The sequence below is a fragment of the Indicator indicator genome, chromosome 8, assembly GCF_027791375.1.
Source record: "Indicator indicator isolate 239-I01 chromosome 8, UM_Iind_1.1, whole genome shotgun sequence".
NCBI classification, from domain to species: domain Eukaryota; kingdom Metazoa; phylum Chordata; class Aves; order Piciformes; family Indicatoridae; genus Indicator; species Indicator indicator.
In genome coordinates this window covers 1,514,478-1,532,328 of record NC_072017.1, presented here as the reverse complement: position 1 = coordinate 1,532,328, position 17,851 = coordinate 1,514,478, and the positions used below count along the sequence as shown (strand labels likewise).

Genomic DNA, 17,851 nt, shown 5'->3' with positions numbered 1-17,851 from the left:
CTCCTCCTCAACAACTTCTTCCTCAGCTCCAGTCTATGCCTACTCTGCTTCAGCTTCAAACTATTCCCCCTTAACCTATTGCTAGACACCCTTAGGAGAAGTCCCTCTGTGGCATTCCCAGAGGATCCCTTCAGATATGGTAAGGCAGCTGTAAGGTCCCCCCAAGTCTGGTCCATACTGAGCAACTCACAGCTCCCTCAGCCTATTGACATGGCAGAGGTGCTCCAGCCCTTGGATCATCTTTGTGGCCCTCCTCTGGACATGCTCCAACAGTTCTATGAAACTGATTCCACATAAAAGTTTTTATATTAGGTGTTTTCAGAAGAACCAAACAAAGCTGAGTTACACTGATCAGTACAGATTTGCTCTCTGAAAAGTTACCTGACTGCTCAGAGATGATCTTCTTTGTGCAGTCTTTTCATGACCAGATAAGCTTTGCCTTGGAGGAGTGCTAGTGTCCACTGTCATTTTAGTTGGTGTTGCTGATAACGTTCAGAGTTGCAATAGAAAGAGAGATGTTAACACTAATCTCAATTCTGCAACACAAGACTTAAACCACAGCAAGTTTTACAGGGGAAAAAAAAAAAAAAATCACCAAACCCCAAAAAAGCCCTCAAGAGTTAGACACTTTTACCCTGATTATCCAAAAACCATGCAATCTGATGGAGCGAACCAGCTATTGTAGTTTCAGAAGTCACTACACCACCTCTGAAAATCTGAGTGGTCACCAGACCTCTGAACCCTCCAAAAGGATATTTTCATTTGCGTGTTTTTCATCTAATAATGATTACCTGTCATCTATGCATTTAATTCAAAGTAAGCAGAGAAAGCGTTCCCTAGGCAGACAGTTGTATTTTCAACACTTGGTGCTTACATGAATGATCTGAAACTGCAGTATGTGAAGATTTTCTTGAACTCCTGGAGGAAGCAGAAGGTGTGGGGCTGGTGTCAAACCTTTCCAGTGCTTCTTTGAGACTCACTGTGTTGATGTGGTTGTCAGACCCCGAGTCCTGACTCTGAAGAGACACACAAACAACAATTACTTTATCTGTACACTTCTGTTAGCAAATATTCAAGACCATGCTGTGTGTAACCAACCCCTTCCACTGTGCAACACTAGTGGCCTGGTTTGAGATATCTAAGCTCAGCTGCTATTTGTGGCTTTTATCCTTGGAAAAGCAACCAAACCAAAGCTAAATAAGCCTAGAAACCAAAATCCAGGCAGACACAAACTGAGTGCTGAGCTGACCTTCTTCTCTAACAACTCAAGTCACTCTGAACACCAGTGTACCGAGTGAATTGCTTGTTCTCTTGAGAAAGGATGACTTACTTCCACTGGAAGGAGCAGTGTCAGATGAAACTTACTGAAACTCCCAAAGGAAAACATCTCTGAACTGCCAAGGGAACAGACGTCAGAGCATCTGCATAAGCTGGCTTATCTAAGACTCACAGAGGTTTCCAAGGACATCACTTCAAAACCTACTTCTAAGTAATGGGATGGAGTCACATAATGGAAGAGCTCCTGCTTTCCTCTTGTGGATTCTTTTAAGCCATCTTTGTGTGCTGGCCTTGGCTTTTCCCCCTCTGGGTGCTTCCAGTAAAGAAGAACATTTATTTCTGCATCAAAACTCTGCAGGAATTAGATCTGAGTAAGGACTTATGGGTGTTGTCATGTTATAACCACATGAACTCCTGAGAAAGGAGGGTTAAGTGCTCAGGGCAGAACACAGTTAAACACCCTTCTTAGGCTTCTTTGATCATTTTAAACAGTAATGTTATTTACAAGATCAAAATAATTACTTTATCTCTAACAGGACAAAACACTTCTTGCTGCTGGATTCACAGAATCGTTTAGGTTGGAAGAGACCTTGAAGATCATCCAGTTCCAGCCCCTCTGCCATGAGCAGGGACACCTTCCACTAAATCAGGCTGCTCAAGGCCTCATCCAGCCTGGCCTTGAACACATCCAGGAAGGAGGCATCCACAACCTCCCTAAGGCAACCTGTTCCAGTGTCTCCCCACCCTCACTGGAAAGAATTTCTTTCTAATCTCCAGTCTAAATCTGCCCCCTTCAAGCTTAAAGCCATTCCCTCTCATCCTACCACTACAAGCCCTTGTAAAAAGTCCCATATTTGCTTACATATTTTTAGCATGAAAGGAAGAAGTAAAATGTACATAAAGACACTCACTTTATCTGCTGTTATCTCTGGAAGAGACTCCTCAATTCCAAGCTCTCGTCGTCTTTCCGCTCTAACTTCTGCATAACTAAAACAACAAACCAGATATGACCACTCGGATGATTTAAACCATGCCTCAAAAAGCAAACTCCTCAGAGCTACCTTGCTTATAAATTATCTCAGGACACTTTAAACTGCTATGATTTCTCTCCCTCCAAACAAGAGCAGCCAATCCAGCTCTCATACCATTAGAATTTCTTTAATAGAGATGTTAAAAAACAACTCACCTGACAACAGTGTGCGTACAGACAATAAACTCTGGCCTGGAATTCCACTGGTGATAGGTGATATAGTAATGAGTTTGCAGCCAAATCCACTGCTGTCCCTTTGTGAGGAATCTGTAGTAACATGATTTCCCTTTCCCATATTGCATTACTATAAAAGTGAAGAATAAAGTTTACTGTCTTTCCAGCCTGGAAACATTACAATGACATAACAAATATTATTGTCCAGCTTGACACGCTCCCAAACCAGGTCTACATTCAGCATTACGTCAGTGACTAAGAACATTTAAAATTGTAGCTTTCTACAAAAATAAACATTCACACTGTGGTTTTCAATCTTCCTTTTCATTGTTGTTTTGGGTTTTTTGTGTGGTTTTGTTTTGTTTTGTTTTAAACACTGTGAAAAACTGATGTGCAAAAAAAATAATTATAAAGAAAAGCCTAGGTGAACAGGAAGCTTACTCTAGGACATGTTTAAACCCATTTTACATTTGTTAAACATCACAAGAGTCTTTAAAATGCTATTGGAAGTGCTGGAGAACTGTTAGTCATTGTGTCTACTTAATTATAAGACAAAGTTAAACCCTGTTTTTAGTTCTGTATCAAAGGAACAGAGATGAGGGTCAAATAAAGGGATTCAAAGATGCTTCACTCAAGCCTAACGTTTCACTACAGAAGTTCACAACTTAACAGGTTTTAAACCAAACATCTCTAAAGCAAACTTGTTCATGTTATCAATTCAGCAGTACTCACAGTGCTCATGACATTTTGCCAGATTATCTAGATCATCCACATGATAATAATCATAGCCTGAAGTTCCCAAAACTTCAAATGGAAGATAACCTATTATCGGAGGTGCCCTAATTAATACAAAAACCAATGTCAGTTTCTTTTCACACAAAAAGCTCAAAACAGAATAATTTAATTAATATATCTTTTCTTGTTTACAGTATGTGCTCTGAAAAAAAATTTTAAAAAATTAAACCCAACACAAGCTATGAGTAGTCAATGCTGATTAGTGAACTAAATATTATAGCCACCACTGTGATTCAGCTACTATTGCTGCTATACATAGAAGGAATTGCACCTGTGATCCAAGAATAGGAACTTCCATTCTAAGCTATGTCTAGATGTGAACTCTTCATTGGGTTCTTCAACAGTGCACATTTCCTAAAAAGTAAAAAAATAAAAAGCTCTCTCAAAACTGCTCTATTCTAAAGCATCAGCTCGTTTGAAATTCAGACTTACCTCAGGTCAGCAGAGAACTCCACAATAGTTACAGCATGTTAATTTTTTTAGACCATTTCACTGGTTTTGCTTGTTTAGATGCATGGTACTGAGGTTGAATCCAGTCTCAGGTGTGTCAGGCTGACACTGGGTTGATTTAAACTGGACAAGCCTGGCGTGAGATTGAACTCAAGCTCAGTTCCCACACACAGGAGTACAGCAGAAATCAGCAGTTCCTGCAGTTACGCTTTTAAGGTGTAACAAGCAAGAGATGAAACACTCCCACCAGACACTCTGATTACAGTAGATGCTTATAATGGCTAAAAACCAACATTAGCAAGATGGTCACAATATCTGGACTCTTCCTTTCAGTGAGTAGAGAGTATTCTAAATCACCTTGGCTTGAGGGCACAGACACGTACCAATACCACAATTACTCTCAGGCTCAGAAATCAGGAATAGCAAAGAGAATGACTGCACTGCCACTGTGTCAACAAAGCCTCACGGTATTCTCCCCATCATTTAAAAGATACTCTGTTCAGACAGAGGTGCAACCAGTGCATGTCAGTCAATTTCTGCTGTCCCATTCCAGAGAGGTAAAGATGCCCCACCAAGTACAGTGCCTCACGCTGAAAGGAGCTGAGATCCTAATGCAGCCAAGCACCTCAAGTTAGTTTGTTCTTTTGCAAACTCCTCTAGCACTGCCTTACAAGGAGAAAGGTGGGATGATAAAATGCATGCACACATACAAACACAACCCTCAAAGAACTACAATAAAACTAGAGATCTTTTTTTGGACACCTGTACACATTTGTCATACTTGTAGGAGCTTGCAGAGGTATCCCTGTTGCCAGGATCTCTTGAAAGTTTCCTAAGGACTACAATATAGAAGCCACTGGTGAGCTGCCTTCATATTCATGACAGATGTGGACAGACAGGCACAGTGCTGCTATGCAAACATCTAAACTAAAACAGGCCTGTGGGAAAACACAGTAGAAGACTGACTGTTGTTCCTACAAAGGGATCACCTTCCTTTGCACTCTTTTCAGGTCATACTAGGTTTAAATGGAGTTTAATGAGTTTAAGTGGATATTTTGCACTTCTTTAAATAGATATTTCTGATTTTTCTTTGTATTAAAGAAAGAAGTGAACATATCTAGGCAGTACTTTTTTCCTCTCCTTCCTCAGTGTAAAAGCTAAAGACAGTGACAAAAGAGGGAGTTGCATGCTGGAGGTAATGAATAAAATCACTTCCAATTAGCAAGACTGAACCTTTAAAAGTGAAACCCAGAGCTCATCTAACTTTCCTAAGATTACAGCATTTAACAAAGCACCACTCATAGCAAACTAAAAGAAATGACAGAGCAAGTGTATTTCCTTGAGCTATACCTTTGATTTGTCATTTCTTTTAACCTAATTATTTTGGTACAATTCAAAACAAAAGTTAAAAAAAAAACCAAAACCTTAAGTGCAGGGAGTAAAATTACAGTTAAAACATCATTGTTAGTGAGGACTTGGCAGCAGGTTAGTATCTGATTACTCAACGCATTTCTAGTCATGATTTGCAGATATTCCACTGTAAAACACCCCTGGGCAGCAGCTATCTTGTTCAACAAGGCATCTTGTTGAAGCTGTCAACAAGGCACCTAGAAAAGAAAGGGCTTTCATTTGTCACAACAAGTATTCTGGTAGAAGCCTTTTGGCTGGATTAATCATCCCTTAATCTTGAGAGGATTCAATTATTTACCACCAGCCAAAATGCAAGCCAAATGTTTTCCAGAATGTGCAGAGCCAAATCTCTTCACTGAGGAGAAAAGTTTGTGGTATACTTTGTTACCAAAGTGGTGGGGTCATGTGCAGAAAATAAAAGCATGAACTTGCAGAGGTTATTCTCATGAATAAATAATAATCCAGACCTGTATACCATCTGAAATAAAAAGTGGCAGATGAGCAGGCAGTTTGTACCTAAATCAGGTAATCCAGTACTAAAACCCACAGCTCACCACTGGCTCCATCACACCTCTGTTAGTAAAGTTACTAGGATGGTAAAGCTCCTGATGTAACACTTGAGTCTACTCACTGCTAGCCTCCATAGTAACAGAGTGGATCAAAAGAGAGCAAACAAGTACTGTCAGCTTAAAAGTCTTCACTCAAATGTTAGTCTTCTCCCCAAGAAGATACTTCCCAGATGAATAGCACCCTTGAGAGGATATTAAAATGCTTGTAACATGAAAGCTTCCTCAGGTACTAGGGGCTCAGGAGGAGGAATGAAACTTAGTCCAGAGTATGCTCTGTAAAGCTTTTCCCCTCAGGAGACTGAGAGACATGAAAGATTTATGGTTTTTCCTCAACTTCCATATGTCCTGTTCCAGGAATAGGAAAACCAGAAGTTTTTCTACAGTACATCCTAAACTGTCAGACTTTAAAAGACAAAAATATTTAAATACTGCTAGGCTGTGTTTTTCCCCCCCAAGTACTTTATGAAGCAAAAATCATACATTTAATTTCTCTACCCACTACAGCCCTACCAGGAAGGCCATTGTTTAGTCCCACAGGGCAAGAAAACTGCCAGATGAAAGATTTCCACGGCTTCAAGAAAAATAAAAAACAAACACTCTCTGGCTTGCTGTCTGGAGAGATCCACTTCCTATTGAGCCTGACAGGACTGAGGCTTGAATGATTTCTCCACTCCCTATTATGCTTTCAAAGTGCAAAGTATATAAACCATGTCTTCAGAGGCTACCACCACCAATCTTCACCTTCAGACACCAGTGCCTTCAAATTATAGGCAAACTATTTACATGTTTGAAGAGTTCTGCATGACAGACAGCAGCTTAACTATGCACCATGGACATCTCATAGCATTTCTCTACAGCTGCACTGCAAGAACAAATGTTACATAGCAGACTATCCTGTACCTAGATTAAAAGATTTGTGTAAGACATGTAACCTGAATCCAAGTCACGGACTACCCTGTACTGTATCCTAAGTATTTGTTGGGATTGACTTTGGTGAGGAACAGGATTACACTTAGCAAATCACAACTTTCACACACATCCAATTCTAAACTTGGAAAGCTATCTGCATTCTACTTTAGTGGTGAAGAAAAATCTGCCCTTCAAACAACCAAGTTATTGAACAACAGCATTGGAACAAAAGAGTTCTGTTACCTCTAATGCAACTCTCTATTGCTGACATGTAATCCATTAAGCCCTACCAGGTTTGCCTCTGTGTCAGATTACAGCAAGACCACCACCAATGTAAAATTCACACCGAAGTTTCAGATAAAATTACTAATCCAGGTTTGCCTCTGTGTCAAACTACAACAAGACCACCACCAACATAAAATTCACATCCAAGTTTCAAGTAAAATTATTTCTGCAGGGGAAGTGGAACCTTGATGTTACCTTCATTTTGTTTAAGATCAGCTTGCTAAATTGTATTCCTATGGACTTCTAATTTTATTTCTTGCATATTACTGTTTTAAATGACTACTTAGAAATGGCATTCACAAGACTTCATTTGATGCTTTGCAAAACATTTAACCTCTTTGCGTGTGAAGCAACACAGACCCTTTCAGTTTTACATATTGAAATCCCTTATGATCTTCATCAATAACATGTGAAATACGTGCACTCTTTCTGAGGTTTTTCTCTTAGTACATCTAAAGTGCTAGAAAGGTGATTTCATTGGTACATACCTTGATAAATTGAGGTGTAGCTAATCTAACTGTGGCCACGAAGCAAACTTTGTCTTCATACGAAGGCCGGTGCGATCGCTGAATAGTTCCTTCGAAACCATTGTGCGCTGAGTTGGGAACTGAGGGAAGACAGAGAAGAGGAACAAAATGGTTGTACAGCACTCATGGGAAAGCAGCCATCAAGTAACTTGCTCAAAGTTACAGTCATTCTGCTATTTTCTGCCAAAGCATCTTCAAGAAACTAGTAACAGTTCTAACCCTGACAATGAGTGAAACACAGCTTCCTCCAGAAGATCTGTAACATTGTTCTTTCCCACTCCCTCTGCTCTGCCCTGCTGAGACCACACCTGCAATACTGTGTCCAGTTTGGGGCTCCCCAACCCAAGAGAGACGGGTCTGATGGAGAGAGTCCAACAGAACGCTACAAAAATGACTGCAGAACTAGAACATCTCTGCTGTGAAGAAAGGCTGAGAGCCCTGAGGGCTGTTTAGTCTGGAGAGGAGAAGGCTGAGAGGGGATCTGATCAATGTCTATCAATAGCTGAGGGGTGGGTGTCAAGAGGAAGGTGCCAGGCACTTTTCAGTGGTGCCAGTGGGCAAGGAACAACAGGTTCAAGCTGGAACACAGGAGGTTCCACCTCCAAAATGAGGAGACAATTCTGTATGGTGAGGGTGCTGGAGCCCTGGAGCAAGTTGCCCAGAGAGGTTCCTCTCTGGAGACTTTCAAGACCTGCCTGAATGCACTCCTGTGCAGCCTGCCCTGGGTGATCCTGCTCTGACAGGTGGGTTGGACTTGATGATCTCTAACATTCTGTGATTCTATACCAGATTTTGCTAACTTTTTCTTTTGAATTCTGAGATAAGCACTTTTTTCCCAGGCTTCCCTCACATTAAAACAACACAAGGAGGAGACATACTGAGTAACTGAGCCATCAAAGGCACAACAATTACATACATGAAAGAATCAGGACAGTGAGATGAGAACTAATTCCACTTCGTGAATCAGAGATGGATGGAATCACAAGGAGGCAAAGGATGGACTAGACCTCAAAACAGATTAACCTTGTCTTTCATTTCCAGCAGGTATCGATTTGGTTTATCTTTACTAAGCTCTAATGATGGTGACTCCAAAATGCTTTCAGCCTCCTCCAAGCCTATCTGGTTTTAGTTCAGAGATGGATTCAAATGACTACTAAGTTTCTTCATGCAATTTAGGCTTTCATCAGAAAGAAATCATGTCATTTCCTTCCTCTTTATCTTATCCCTTCCCTTTGTTCTCCAGACTTTATCTTACCTTGTAAGTTAGTTTTAAATTTCTGGTTACTTCCACTGCTCTAATCTGAACTCTGTCCAATTTGCTTTGCTCACAACAAATAGTGTTGAAAACTCTGGATGAGGACATAAGCGTGCTAACAAGTGCAGTGGGATTATTTCATGTGGTTTAAACTCTATTTTCACAATTTGGTGATTGCTCATGGTGATTTGGTCATGTTCAGTTTACACTCCACAGTAGTTCCTTTTTCTAAAAGATTGCTATCTAGCTGGCTGTAACTTCTGCTGTTCATACAGCTTATCATCCCTAAATGTAGTAACTTGCATTTGTTGTTAGTCAGTTGGTTTGGGTTTCATTGCCCAGAATAATTTCTTTTCTATATTTGGGGGAGAATTTTTGTCTTGTTTTAAGTGCCCTTGCATCATTTAATGACTGCAAGCCACCTTTTGTTATTCCTAACATTAATGAAAATGATCAAACCCAGAAGCCCATTAAAACTCATTTGACAGTGACCACCGCTAACTCTTCCAAGCAGTTTCTGCAGCTACTCTCCAACAAATGCTTCCCTTACAGAATCACAGAAATATTCTAACAGACTGAGAGAGTTGGGGCTGTTCAGTCTGGAGAAGAGAAGGCTCCGAAGTGACCTTATTGTGGCTTTCCAGGATCTGAAGAGGGCTACAAGAAAGCTGGGGAGGGACTTTTTAGGATATCAGGTAGTGACAGGACTAGGGGGAATGGAATGAAGCTGGAAGTGGGGAGATTGAGGCTGGATGTGAGGAAGAAGTTCTTCCCCATGAGAGTGGTGAGAGCCTGGAATGGGTTGTCCAGGGAGGTGGTTGAGGCCAGGCTGGATGAGGCTCTGGCCAGCCTGATCTGGTGTGAGGTGTCCCTGCCCATGGCAGGGGGGTTGGAACTAGACGATCCTTGTGGTCCCTTCCAACCCTGACTGATTCTATGATTCAGGTTGGAAAAGACCTGGGGATCATCAAGTCCAACCAATAACCCAACTCTACAAAGTTCACCCCTAAACCATATCCCCAAGCAGCACATCTAAACACCTCCAGGGTTGGTGACTCAGCCACCTCCCTGGGCAGCACATTACCTGCGTGTGAGGACAGGATGTGGTAACTGTCAAAAGCACATTAAAAAAGTCCACCATTTATTTGCACCTTGTCCTCTTACTCAAACAGTGTCTTACTCCTTGGTAGAGGAAGCTGCACTGATCTGATGCTACATCTACCTGGAAATCCACAACAGTTGCCATTCAATTCCTCACTAGCTTCCTGAAGCTCACACACAGTTTCATTATTTATTCTGGAATTTTTTCCAAAACTGAACTACAACCAATAAATCTGCAGTTTCCCAATTCCTCCTCTTTCCAGACTACTGCCATATTTGGCCTTTTCAGGAGTTTTGGGCCTACTTTGGCCCTTTTGGGCCTGCTTTGGCCTCTTCGGGCCTTTTGTCTTTCCTACATACTTCCACTGGACACTACGACTCACTCTCTCCCTATTGTGTGTGAAAAATATACTGTCAGCACATAAAAACCCCACAGATTTGTTTACCAGGTACTGGCTTTGATGATATTTTTGTGGGTGATCTTTATGAAGGTCTGCTACCAACTACACTGCACAACCATTTGCCTGGCTGAACAGATAAAGATGCCTCTCAAGGAAAGGCATTTGGGTCAGAATTATCTCTAAATCAGGGCAATCCCAAGCACTGATACAGGCTGGGCAGGGACTGGCTGGAGAACAGCCCTGAAGAAAAGGCCTTGGGGGTGCAGGTGGAGGAGAAGCTCAACAGGAGCCAGCAGGGAGCACTTGCAGCCCAGAGAGCCAAGCAGAGCCTGGGCTGCAGCAGGAGAAGTGTGGCCAGCAGGGCCAGGGAGGGGATTCTCCCCCTCTGCTCCACTCTGCTCAGACCACACCTGGAGCTCTGTGAACAGTTCTGGAGCCTCTGTTCCAGGAAGGATCTGGAGGGGCTGGAAGGTGTCCAGAGAAGGGCCATGAGGATGAGCAGAGGGCTGGAGCTGCTCTGCTCTGGAGACAGACTGAGAGAGTTGGGGTTGTGCAGTCTGGAGAGGAGAAGGCTCTGAGGAGACCTTCTTGTGGCCTTCCAGGATCTGAAGGGGGCTACAAGAAAGCTGGGCAGGGACTTTTGAGGGTGTCAGGGAGTGATAGGACTGGGGGGAATGGAACAAAACTAGAAGTGGGGAGATTCAGATTGGGTGTTAAGAAGTTCTTCCCCATGAGGATGGTGAGACACTGGCACAGGTTGCCCAGGGAGGTGGTGGAAGCCTCATCCCCGGAGGTTTTTGCAGCCAGCCTGGATGTGGCCCTGGGCAACCTGCTGTAGTGTGAGGTGTCCCTGCCCATAGCAGTGGGGTTGGAACTGGATGATCCTTGGGGTCCCTTCCAACCCTGACAATTCTGTGATTCTATGAAAGAGCACAAGCAGATTAGAGAGAGGAACAGTATTGCTACATAACGAACAACAATAACTTTAATGTAAGGAAGAAGGAAGTCACTGTGTAAAACAGTGCTAGTCCATCCACTCAGACGAGTGGTAACTCCTGTCAGTGAAATCACAGAATTGAAATGGCAGGGAAAAAACCTACATTTTACTTCCCAGCTGACTGCCTAATGAGAACTGTAGGCACTCAGTACCACTGGTATTTAACTTACTTCTTCAACCACCTATGTATGGATTATGCTTTCACTAAGTTCAGACATTATTTTAAAGCATTGTCTTAAATTTCTCTTCCATTAAAAAAAGATGTTCTACAAGATAACTAGTTTCCTTTAATTGAAAGCATTAAACATATTTTCTGCATTTTGTGCTCAAACACACAGACCTGGAAGACATGAAAAGCAGGTTTTCTTCTTCTCATTAAGAGAATTAGGTAGTGTAGAAGTGATAGGACTGCTTCAAGCTCAAGCCATAGGACTGCTTCAAGCTCTTCTTTTGAAACACTGGTTTTAGTTCATCATTAAGTTTTGCATAAGGTCTGTTTAGCTGTGAAGCAGCCCAAGCATTCCAGCTCTAACAAATCACTGAAATGACTTACCATTATTCAAACACTTGAAATTTCCTATGAATTTTACGTATTCGTATGTAGGTTGCTCTTTCGGATCTATTGTTCCTCGGAGCATATGGCAACAGAATTCTAGTTGGTTTTTTGCTGAGGAAAGAATAAACAAATTAATAGGCTGTATGCTCAGTGAAGCCAACATGGAATGGAAAGAAGGAATAATTCAGCTGCATAGTTATCACGATACTCTCAAGTGTTGTGATTACAAATGGCTGTAGCCTTTAACCAGCATGACATGAACTAATCTGAAGGAGATCTCCTTCAGAATCTGTGCTTGAAAGGCCTGAATGCTAATGACATAGAACCTCCCACCAAAACTAGAGCTACTTTAAAGAAGCAGCTGCCCCAAACTTAACTTCACTAAAGCATGCACTTCCAACACCCATTAGGCTGCTATGTTTTCATTCTTGCCAGCTGCTGCAATTGTCTAAGCAGAAGCTGTATAAACAAGATGAACGTTTCTAACACATGGAGAAGCCACAGACTGAAACACAATGCAATGCTGAAAAGGAGTCAAAGCCTTTTCTGCTTCTCACAGCAGTCCACCAGTGAGTAGGCTGGTGCAGAAGAAGCTGAGAGGGAACACAGCCAGGCCAATTAGCCTAAAGGATATCCCACACTGTATGACATTATGCTCAGCCATAAAAACTGGGGAAAGAAGGGAGGGGGAGACTTCTGTGCTTATGGAATTTGTTTTCCCAGGTAATCATTACACATGGTGGAGCCCTGCTTTCCTGGCAATGGCTAAACACCTGCCTGCTGATAGGAAGTAGCAAATTAATTCCTTATTTTGCTTTGCTTGTGCACACAGCTTTTGCTTTAATTATTATATTGCCTCTATCTCAGTCCACAAAGTTTTCTCACTTTCACCTTTCTGAGTCCTTTCCCACCCCAGTGAGGAGAGTGAGTGAGCAGCTGTGTGGGGCTGAGCTGCCTGCCAGGGTTAATCCACAGTAACTACTTACATTTTAAGTATTCTGGTGTCAATGAATCACTTTCCAGCAGATGAGAAGACAATATTTTATAAATTTCTGAATGTTCCCCCTCTGGGATAAAATTAAATACACTCTGATCCACAAGATCAGACTGAAAGGAAAAAAAAAAAAAAAAGACTGAATAAGCATTAAAAACTAATGCAAGATGCACAAGGTCACAAAGCCTACTGTTTTAACACAAAACAATGCCACAGTTCACAAGAACATTACTGACTCAAAACCACCTTCTGAAATACACAAGTATTGTACAAGGAAGAAAAAAAAATCATTTTGAGGCCTTAATTTTGATGCTGCAAAGCATTTAATGAAAGATACCATGAGCACAGCAGATACGTGTACACCCTAAAGTACAATGGAGCTTGTGATAACCTCTCTGGGATGCAACAATTCCAAGTAAAGGGGCATTTGAATTAGAAATTGAAGGTTGTTATTGTCCTAGGGCAGTGTAACCTGTTGGTGGCAACCAATACATTGAAATGATATCCTGGAACAAAAGACAGGCCCTCCCTACTTCATGGAGGTTATGATGTTAGCAATAACGGTGTTCAACTGCAGTTGGCTTTATGAATACATTTTATAATCAATTCTGCAACTAAGCACACAAAACTGGGAGCAACAGAGATGAATGCAATGAAACTGAATGATTGAACAACTGATTATAGGCATAAACGCATTTGATTTAGTATTCAGAAAATAAAGGTCACGGAACATTATGTTTAGAACATACAAATCACACCTAAAAGCAAAGAACAAAAATGTGCCTCTGAGAACTTGGTCATTTCTGGCTTTTAGCAAAATAAATCACAATTTACCTGTACATTTTTCAAAACTCTCAAGCTGCTATCAGGCAAAACTTAGGAGAATTTACGCTTTGCAGAATCATTTTCTGACTAGGCCACTCTAAGCTTGACAAAACATCTTTATCACAGTAAGACAACCAGCCTTTAATGAGAATTTGACATCCTCTACAAAAGAACTCACTCTTTGGCTCCCACTGTTTGCATTTCTGAGCAGTGATTTGCCTCATTTCAGAATGACATTATTCAAAGGTAACTTTAGAAACTAGAATGTTAATTTTACCACTGAGCAATGCCACCAAGATTAACAATGAGAGTAAATAAGTAGTTTAAAAAACTTCCAGGGCTACAGCTCTTCAGCAATACTCTTTTGACTCCTGTAGAGGCTGTGATAGGCATGAACTCTAAAGGGTCTCCTGCAGTCAACTGCAGTATTTCAGTTATGCTGAAGAGAAACTGATACTAGTCTGGCACTTTATAATCCTGCCCAATACAGCGCCAATTGTATTCTGTATCTCCAAAGGAAATATTCAATATAGGAGACAGAGCATCAGGAAGGAGTTGTGTTGAAGGAAAACCAGAAGCATTAAGACAAAGCATTCATCTGTTCTGTACTGCCAAAAGGGCTATTGATTAATCAGTACTGATAGCACAACAGCAGCCACAGACAAACTGGTATGGTACTGAAAGCAACTGGTACTTACTGGCAAATGTTCAAGTAAGGGAGTTATGCTTTCAGACACATATATTATATTTCCATCTGTCATAATTGCTAAAAAAAAACCATCAAGAGCCTGAAATTAAACATAATGGGCAGTTAAATAAAAAGAAACAAAGCAGATTAAAACTGTTAAGCTATTTTCAACAAATAATTCTGATCAATTTTACAGTAGTTTATCATGAAAAATGAAAATGCCTTTCACTTTTGTCTTGTTTTTACATTATGATCACAATTCCCATACTGTTCTGTTCTTAAATCATCTGTGGTTTCAGAAGCAAGTCCATACACAGCTAGGTAGCTGTTTGCCCATCTCCCACTTTGCCTTCCACTTTTAAACATCAGAAAAAGGAGGTAGAGAAGAAATAGGGGGCAGAAAAACTACAAGAGATAGTAAAAGAGGTGGGAAAATGAATGAATTTCAGTCTTTAAGATCTAAACATTCTCAATCTCAATAAAAGAAACTTCAAGCAAGGTTTTATTGAGACTTGGAAACTGTGAGATGCAGTTCTGACTGCCTCATCTTCAACTTATTGCCACTGAACACAACACAAAAATGTCTATTAGTTTAATTTTACCAAACCACAACAGAGCTGTGGTTGGAAATAAGAAATCTGAAAGCTCACATCATTGAAAATGTTTCTCATATTTAATTTCTAATATTAATTTCCAATATCTAACTTCTAATCTTTTCCATCTAGCTTTACAGTCACTAGTTGTGGACATGCATTTTGTATGAGGACTTGAGAAACCGTAAAAAAGAGCTACAGAACCTTGAAAAGAGAAGCAACTATTTCACTAACTTGTGAAAGAAAAAAAAAAAAAAAGAGAATTCACCAGAGGATTAAACAAATAAATAAATTACATCTGTGCCTCAAAAGAATTTGAATGAAATGGAATGAAAATAAAACCTGATTGTTCATTTACTTAAATACTTTGTTGTTTAACTCATTGTTTCACTCAAGATACAAATGACTTGCCCTCATTTCCCAGCAGTTGATAGCTTATACTGTGAGTATATTTCTAGTAGTAACCCAACTGCTCATCTAATCTTCTTTATCAAAGCAATGCTCACAGAGCAGGTTTGGAGAGCAGAAGGCAAGAAACTGAACACTTTAATGCACATGGATGTGTTGAGCCTTTTCTGCAATTAATATTTTAATTTATGTTAAAGACTGGCTCTACTAGGAGCTTCCTTATGTTGGGAATTTGAAATATGCACTTTACTTTGAAAGAAAATATGTTCCTTTGTGGACCACTATTTCAATTTCCAAAAACCAAACTAAAGGGAAAAAAAAAAATCAAACTAAACGGAAAAAAAAATTGAACTAAAAGGGGAGGGGGAAATATCAAACTAAAGGGAAAAAAAAGATCAAAATAAAGGGAAAAAAACAGACTAAAGGGAAAAAAACAGACTAAAGGGAAAAAAATCAAACTAAATGGAAAAAATCAAACTAAAGGAAAAAATAAAGGGAAAAATCAAAATAAAAGAGAAAAAAACTAAAAGGAAAAAAAATTGAACTAAAGGGAAAAAGAGTAAAGTAGAAAACAACTAAAGAGGGAAAAAACACCAAACTCGAGGGAAAAAACACCAAACTCGAGGGAAAAAACACATCAAACTCGAGGGAAAAAACACATCAAACTCGAGGGAAAAAACACATCAAACTCGAGGGAAAAAAAACATCAAACTCAAGGGAAAAAATCAAACTAAAGGGAAAAAAAATCAAACTAAAGGGAAAAAAATCAAACTAAAGGGAAAAAAATCAAACTAAAGGGAAAATCAAAATAAAATTGAAAAAAAAATAATTAAATAAATATTTATATATTTTTACATACTCAATTTATATTTTATACACAAATATTTCCACTTATGTAATTCCAACTGCATTTTAAAGAAAACCTGGTTTGCATTACACTGCCTACATGGCAGTTTAGAATCTTTAGATTCATGGAAATATAGCTACAATTAAAATAGAGTATGTCCACGTGAAGAATTCGGTCATGCGAGGAAATAGTCTAGTCCCAGAAAAACACAAGAATTGTACCTCTAACATTAACTGTGTGAACTCTTCATTACTAAGGAATGTTGGTTTCCAGTCCTGTCGAATCTCACTGGCATCTGATTGTGCAGTAATTTCTGTAACCAAACACAGACAAGGTAAGGATTCACCCTTCCAAAAGCCATCATTTCCCCACAAAGCTACATCTGCACAGCAGGAAAGAGCTGAAGGGTCTCCAGCATCCTTCAACTGTTCATTCAGTGCATGTAAATGTTCCTTAAAAAGAAATGTCTTGTCCCTTCAAACACTGCCTCCAGTTCTGGTGTCCCCAGCAGAAGGACACAGAGCTGCTGGAGTAGAATCCAAAGGAGGCCACAAAGATGATCCAAGGGCTGAGGGAGCTGGGGGTGTTCAGCCTGGAGAAGAGAAGACTCTGGGGGGACCTTAGAGCTGCCTGCCAGGACCTGAAGGGATCCTGCAGGAAGGCTGCAGAGGGACTTCTCATCAGGAAGTCTAGAGACAGGCAAGGGGGAATGGTTTGAAGCTGAGGCAGAGCAGGGTTAGAGGGGAGCTGAGGAAAAAGTTGTTGAGGAGGAAGGTGGTGAGACTCTGGCACAGGCTGCCCAGGGAGCTGTGGCTGCCTCCTGCCTGGGGATGTTTCAGGCCAGACTGGATGAGGCCTTGAGCAGCTGAGTGTAGTTGAGAGGTGTCCCTGGGCATGGTGGGGAGGTTGGAGGAGATGAGCTCTAAGCTCCCTTCCAACCTGAGCCCTTCTGTGATTCTATGATTAAGTCATAATGAGGTTTGACTTCTCTTTCCTTTTACCAATTTGTGCTACAATTCTGCCAGACTTCAAGGTAATGCTGAAGTCAATGACAGTAAGTAAGGGATTTTGACAATGGAAAATACTCCTTCCTCTGAGACTGGATGACTGGGAGAGATTTATTGAGAGTATTGTTGTTTTCAAACATTTACAAGCCAAAATTCCTGATCAGTTTAGGTCATTACAATGCTAAATCCTCAAAGTATTTTGGACAATCCTGGTCATTTTAACCTTTGCACTAAAAATCACAGAATCACAGACTCAACCAGGTTGGAAGAGACCTCCAAGATCACCAAGTCCAACCAATCACCCAACCCTATCTCATCAACCAGACCATGGCACTAAGTGCCTCATCCAGGCTCTTCTTAAACATCTCCAGGGACACTGATCCCACCAGCTCCCTGGGCAGCCCATTCCAATGGCCAGTCTCTCTTGCTGTGAAAAAAAATGTTCACTATTCTTTCTCCTCACTCTTCTCTGTAAAGAAATAAGGTTACATTAAAAGAAATTAATTTTCAGTGAAGATAGCTAAGAGCTGCAAGACAGAGTGCACTTCAGAATTACTGATTTGTGCAGAGAGACAAATTTTGAGCAGATTCCTGTAGAAATATATTAATTAACTGCCCACATATAGGTGAGAGAAGCAATATCTGCTAAGCAAGACCAGACCCCAGGGTTATGAATGCTGATGCTTCCTTATCAACTGGTAACTGAGAAACAAGAAGCAAGCTCATGTCCCACTGCAGGTTTGATGAGTAAC

General features: G+C 40.7%; 1 protein-coding gene across 1 annotated transcript in view; it reads right to left on the bottom strand.

Moving 5' to 3' along the window:
- Positions 1 to 17,851, bottom strand: part of CLOCK (clock circadian regulator) — a 44,866-nt gene that overhangs the window by 18,536 nt on the left and 8,479 nt on the right. Inside the window, exons 4-14 of the mRNA XM_054383262.1 lie at positions 16,314 to 16,405; positions 14,255 to 14,344; positions 12,724 to 12,844; positions 11,735 to 11,848; positions 7,389 to 7,507; positions 3,549 to 3,631; positions 3,215 to 3,321; positions 2,465 to 2,612; positions 2,190 to 2,265; positions 875 to 1,016; positions 382 to 482 (exon numbers count right to left, since the gene is read on the bottom strand). Of these exons, the coding sequence (XP_054239237.1) occupies positions 382 to 482; positions 875 to 1,016; positions 2,190 to 2,265; positions 2,465 to 2,612; positions 3,215 to 3,321; positions 3,549 to 3,631; positions 7,389 to 7,507; positions 11,735 to 11,848; positions 12,724 to 12,844; positions 14,255 to 14,344; positions 16,314 to 16,405 (1,193 nt within the window). The remainder of the gene's footprint in view (positions 1 to 381; positions 483 to 874; positions 1,017 to 2,189; positions 2,266 to 2,464; positions 2,613 to 3,214; positions 3,322 to 3,548; positions 3,632 to 7,388; positions 7,508 to 11,734; positions 11,849 to 12,723; positions 12,845 to 14,254; positions 14,345 to 16,313; positions 16,406 to 17,851) is intronic.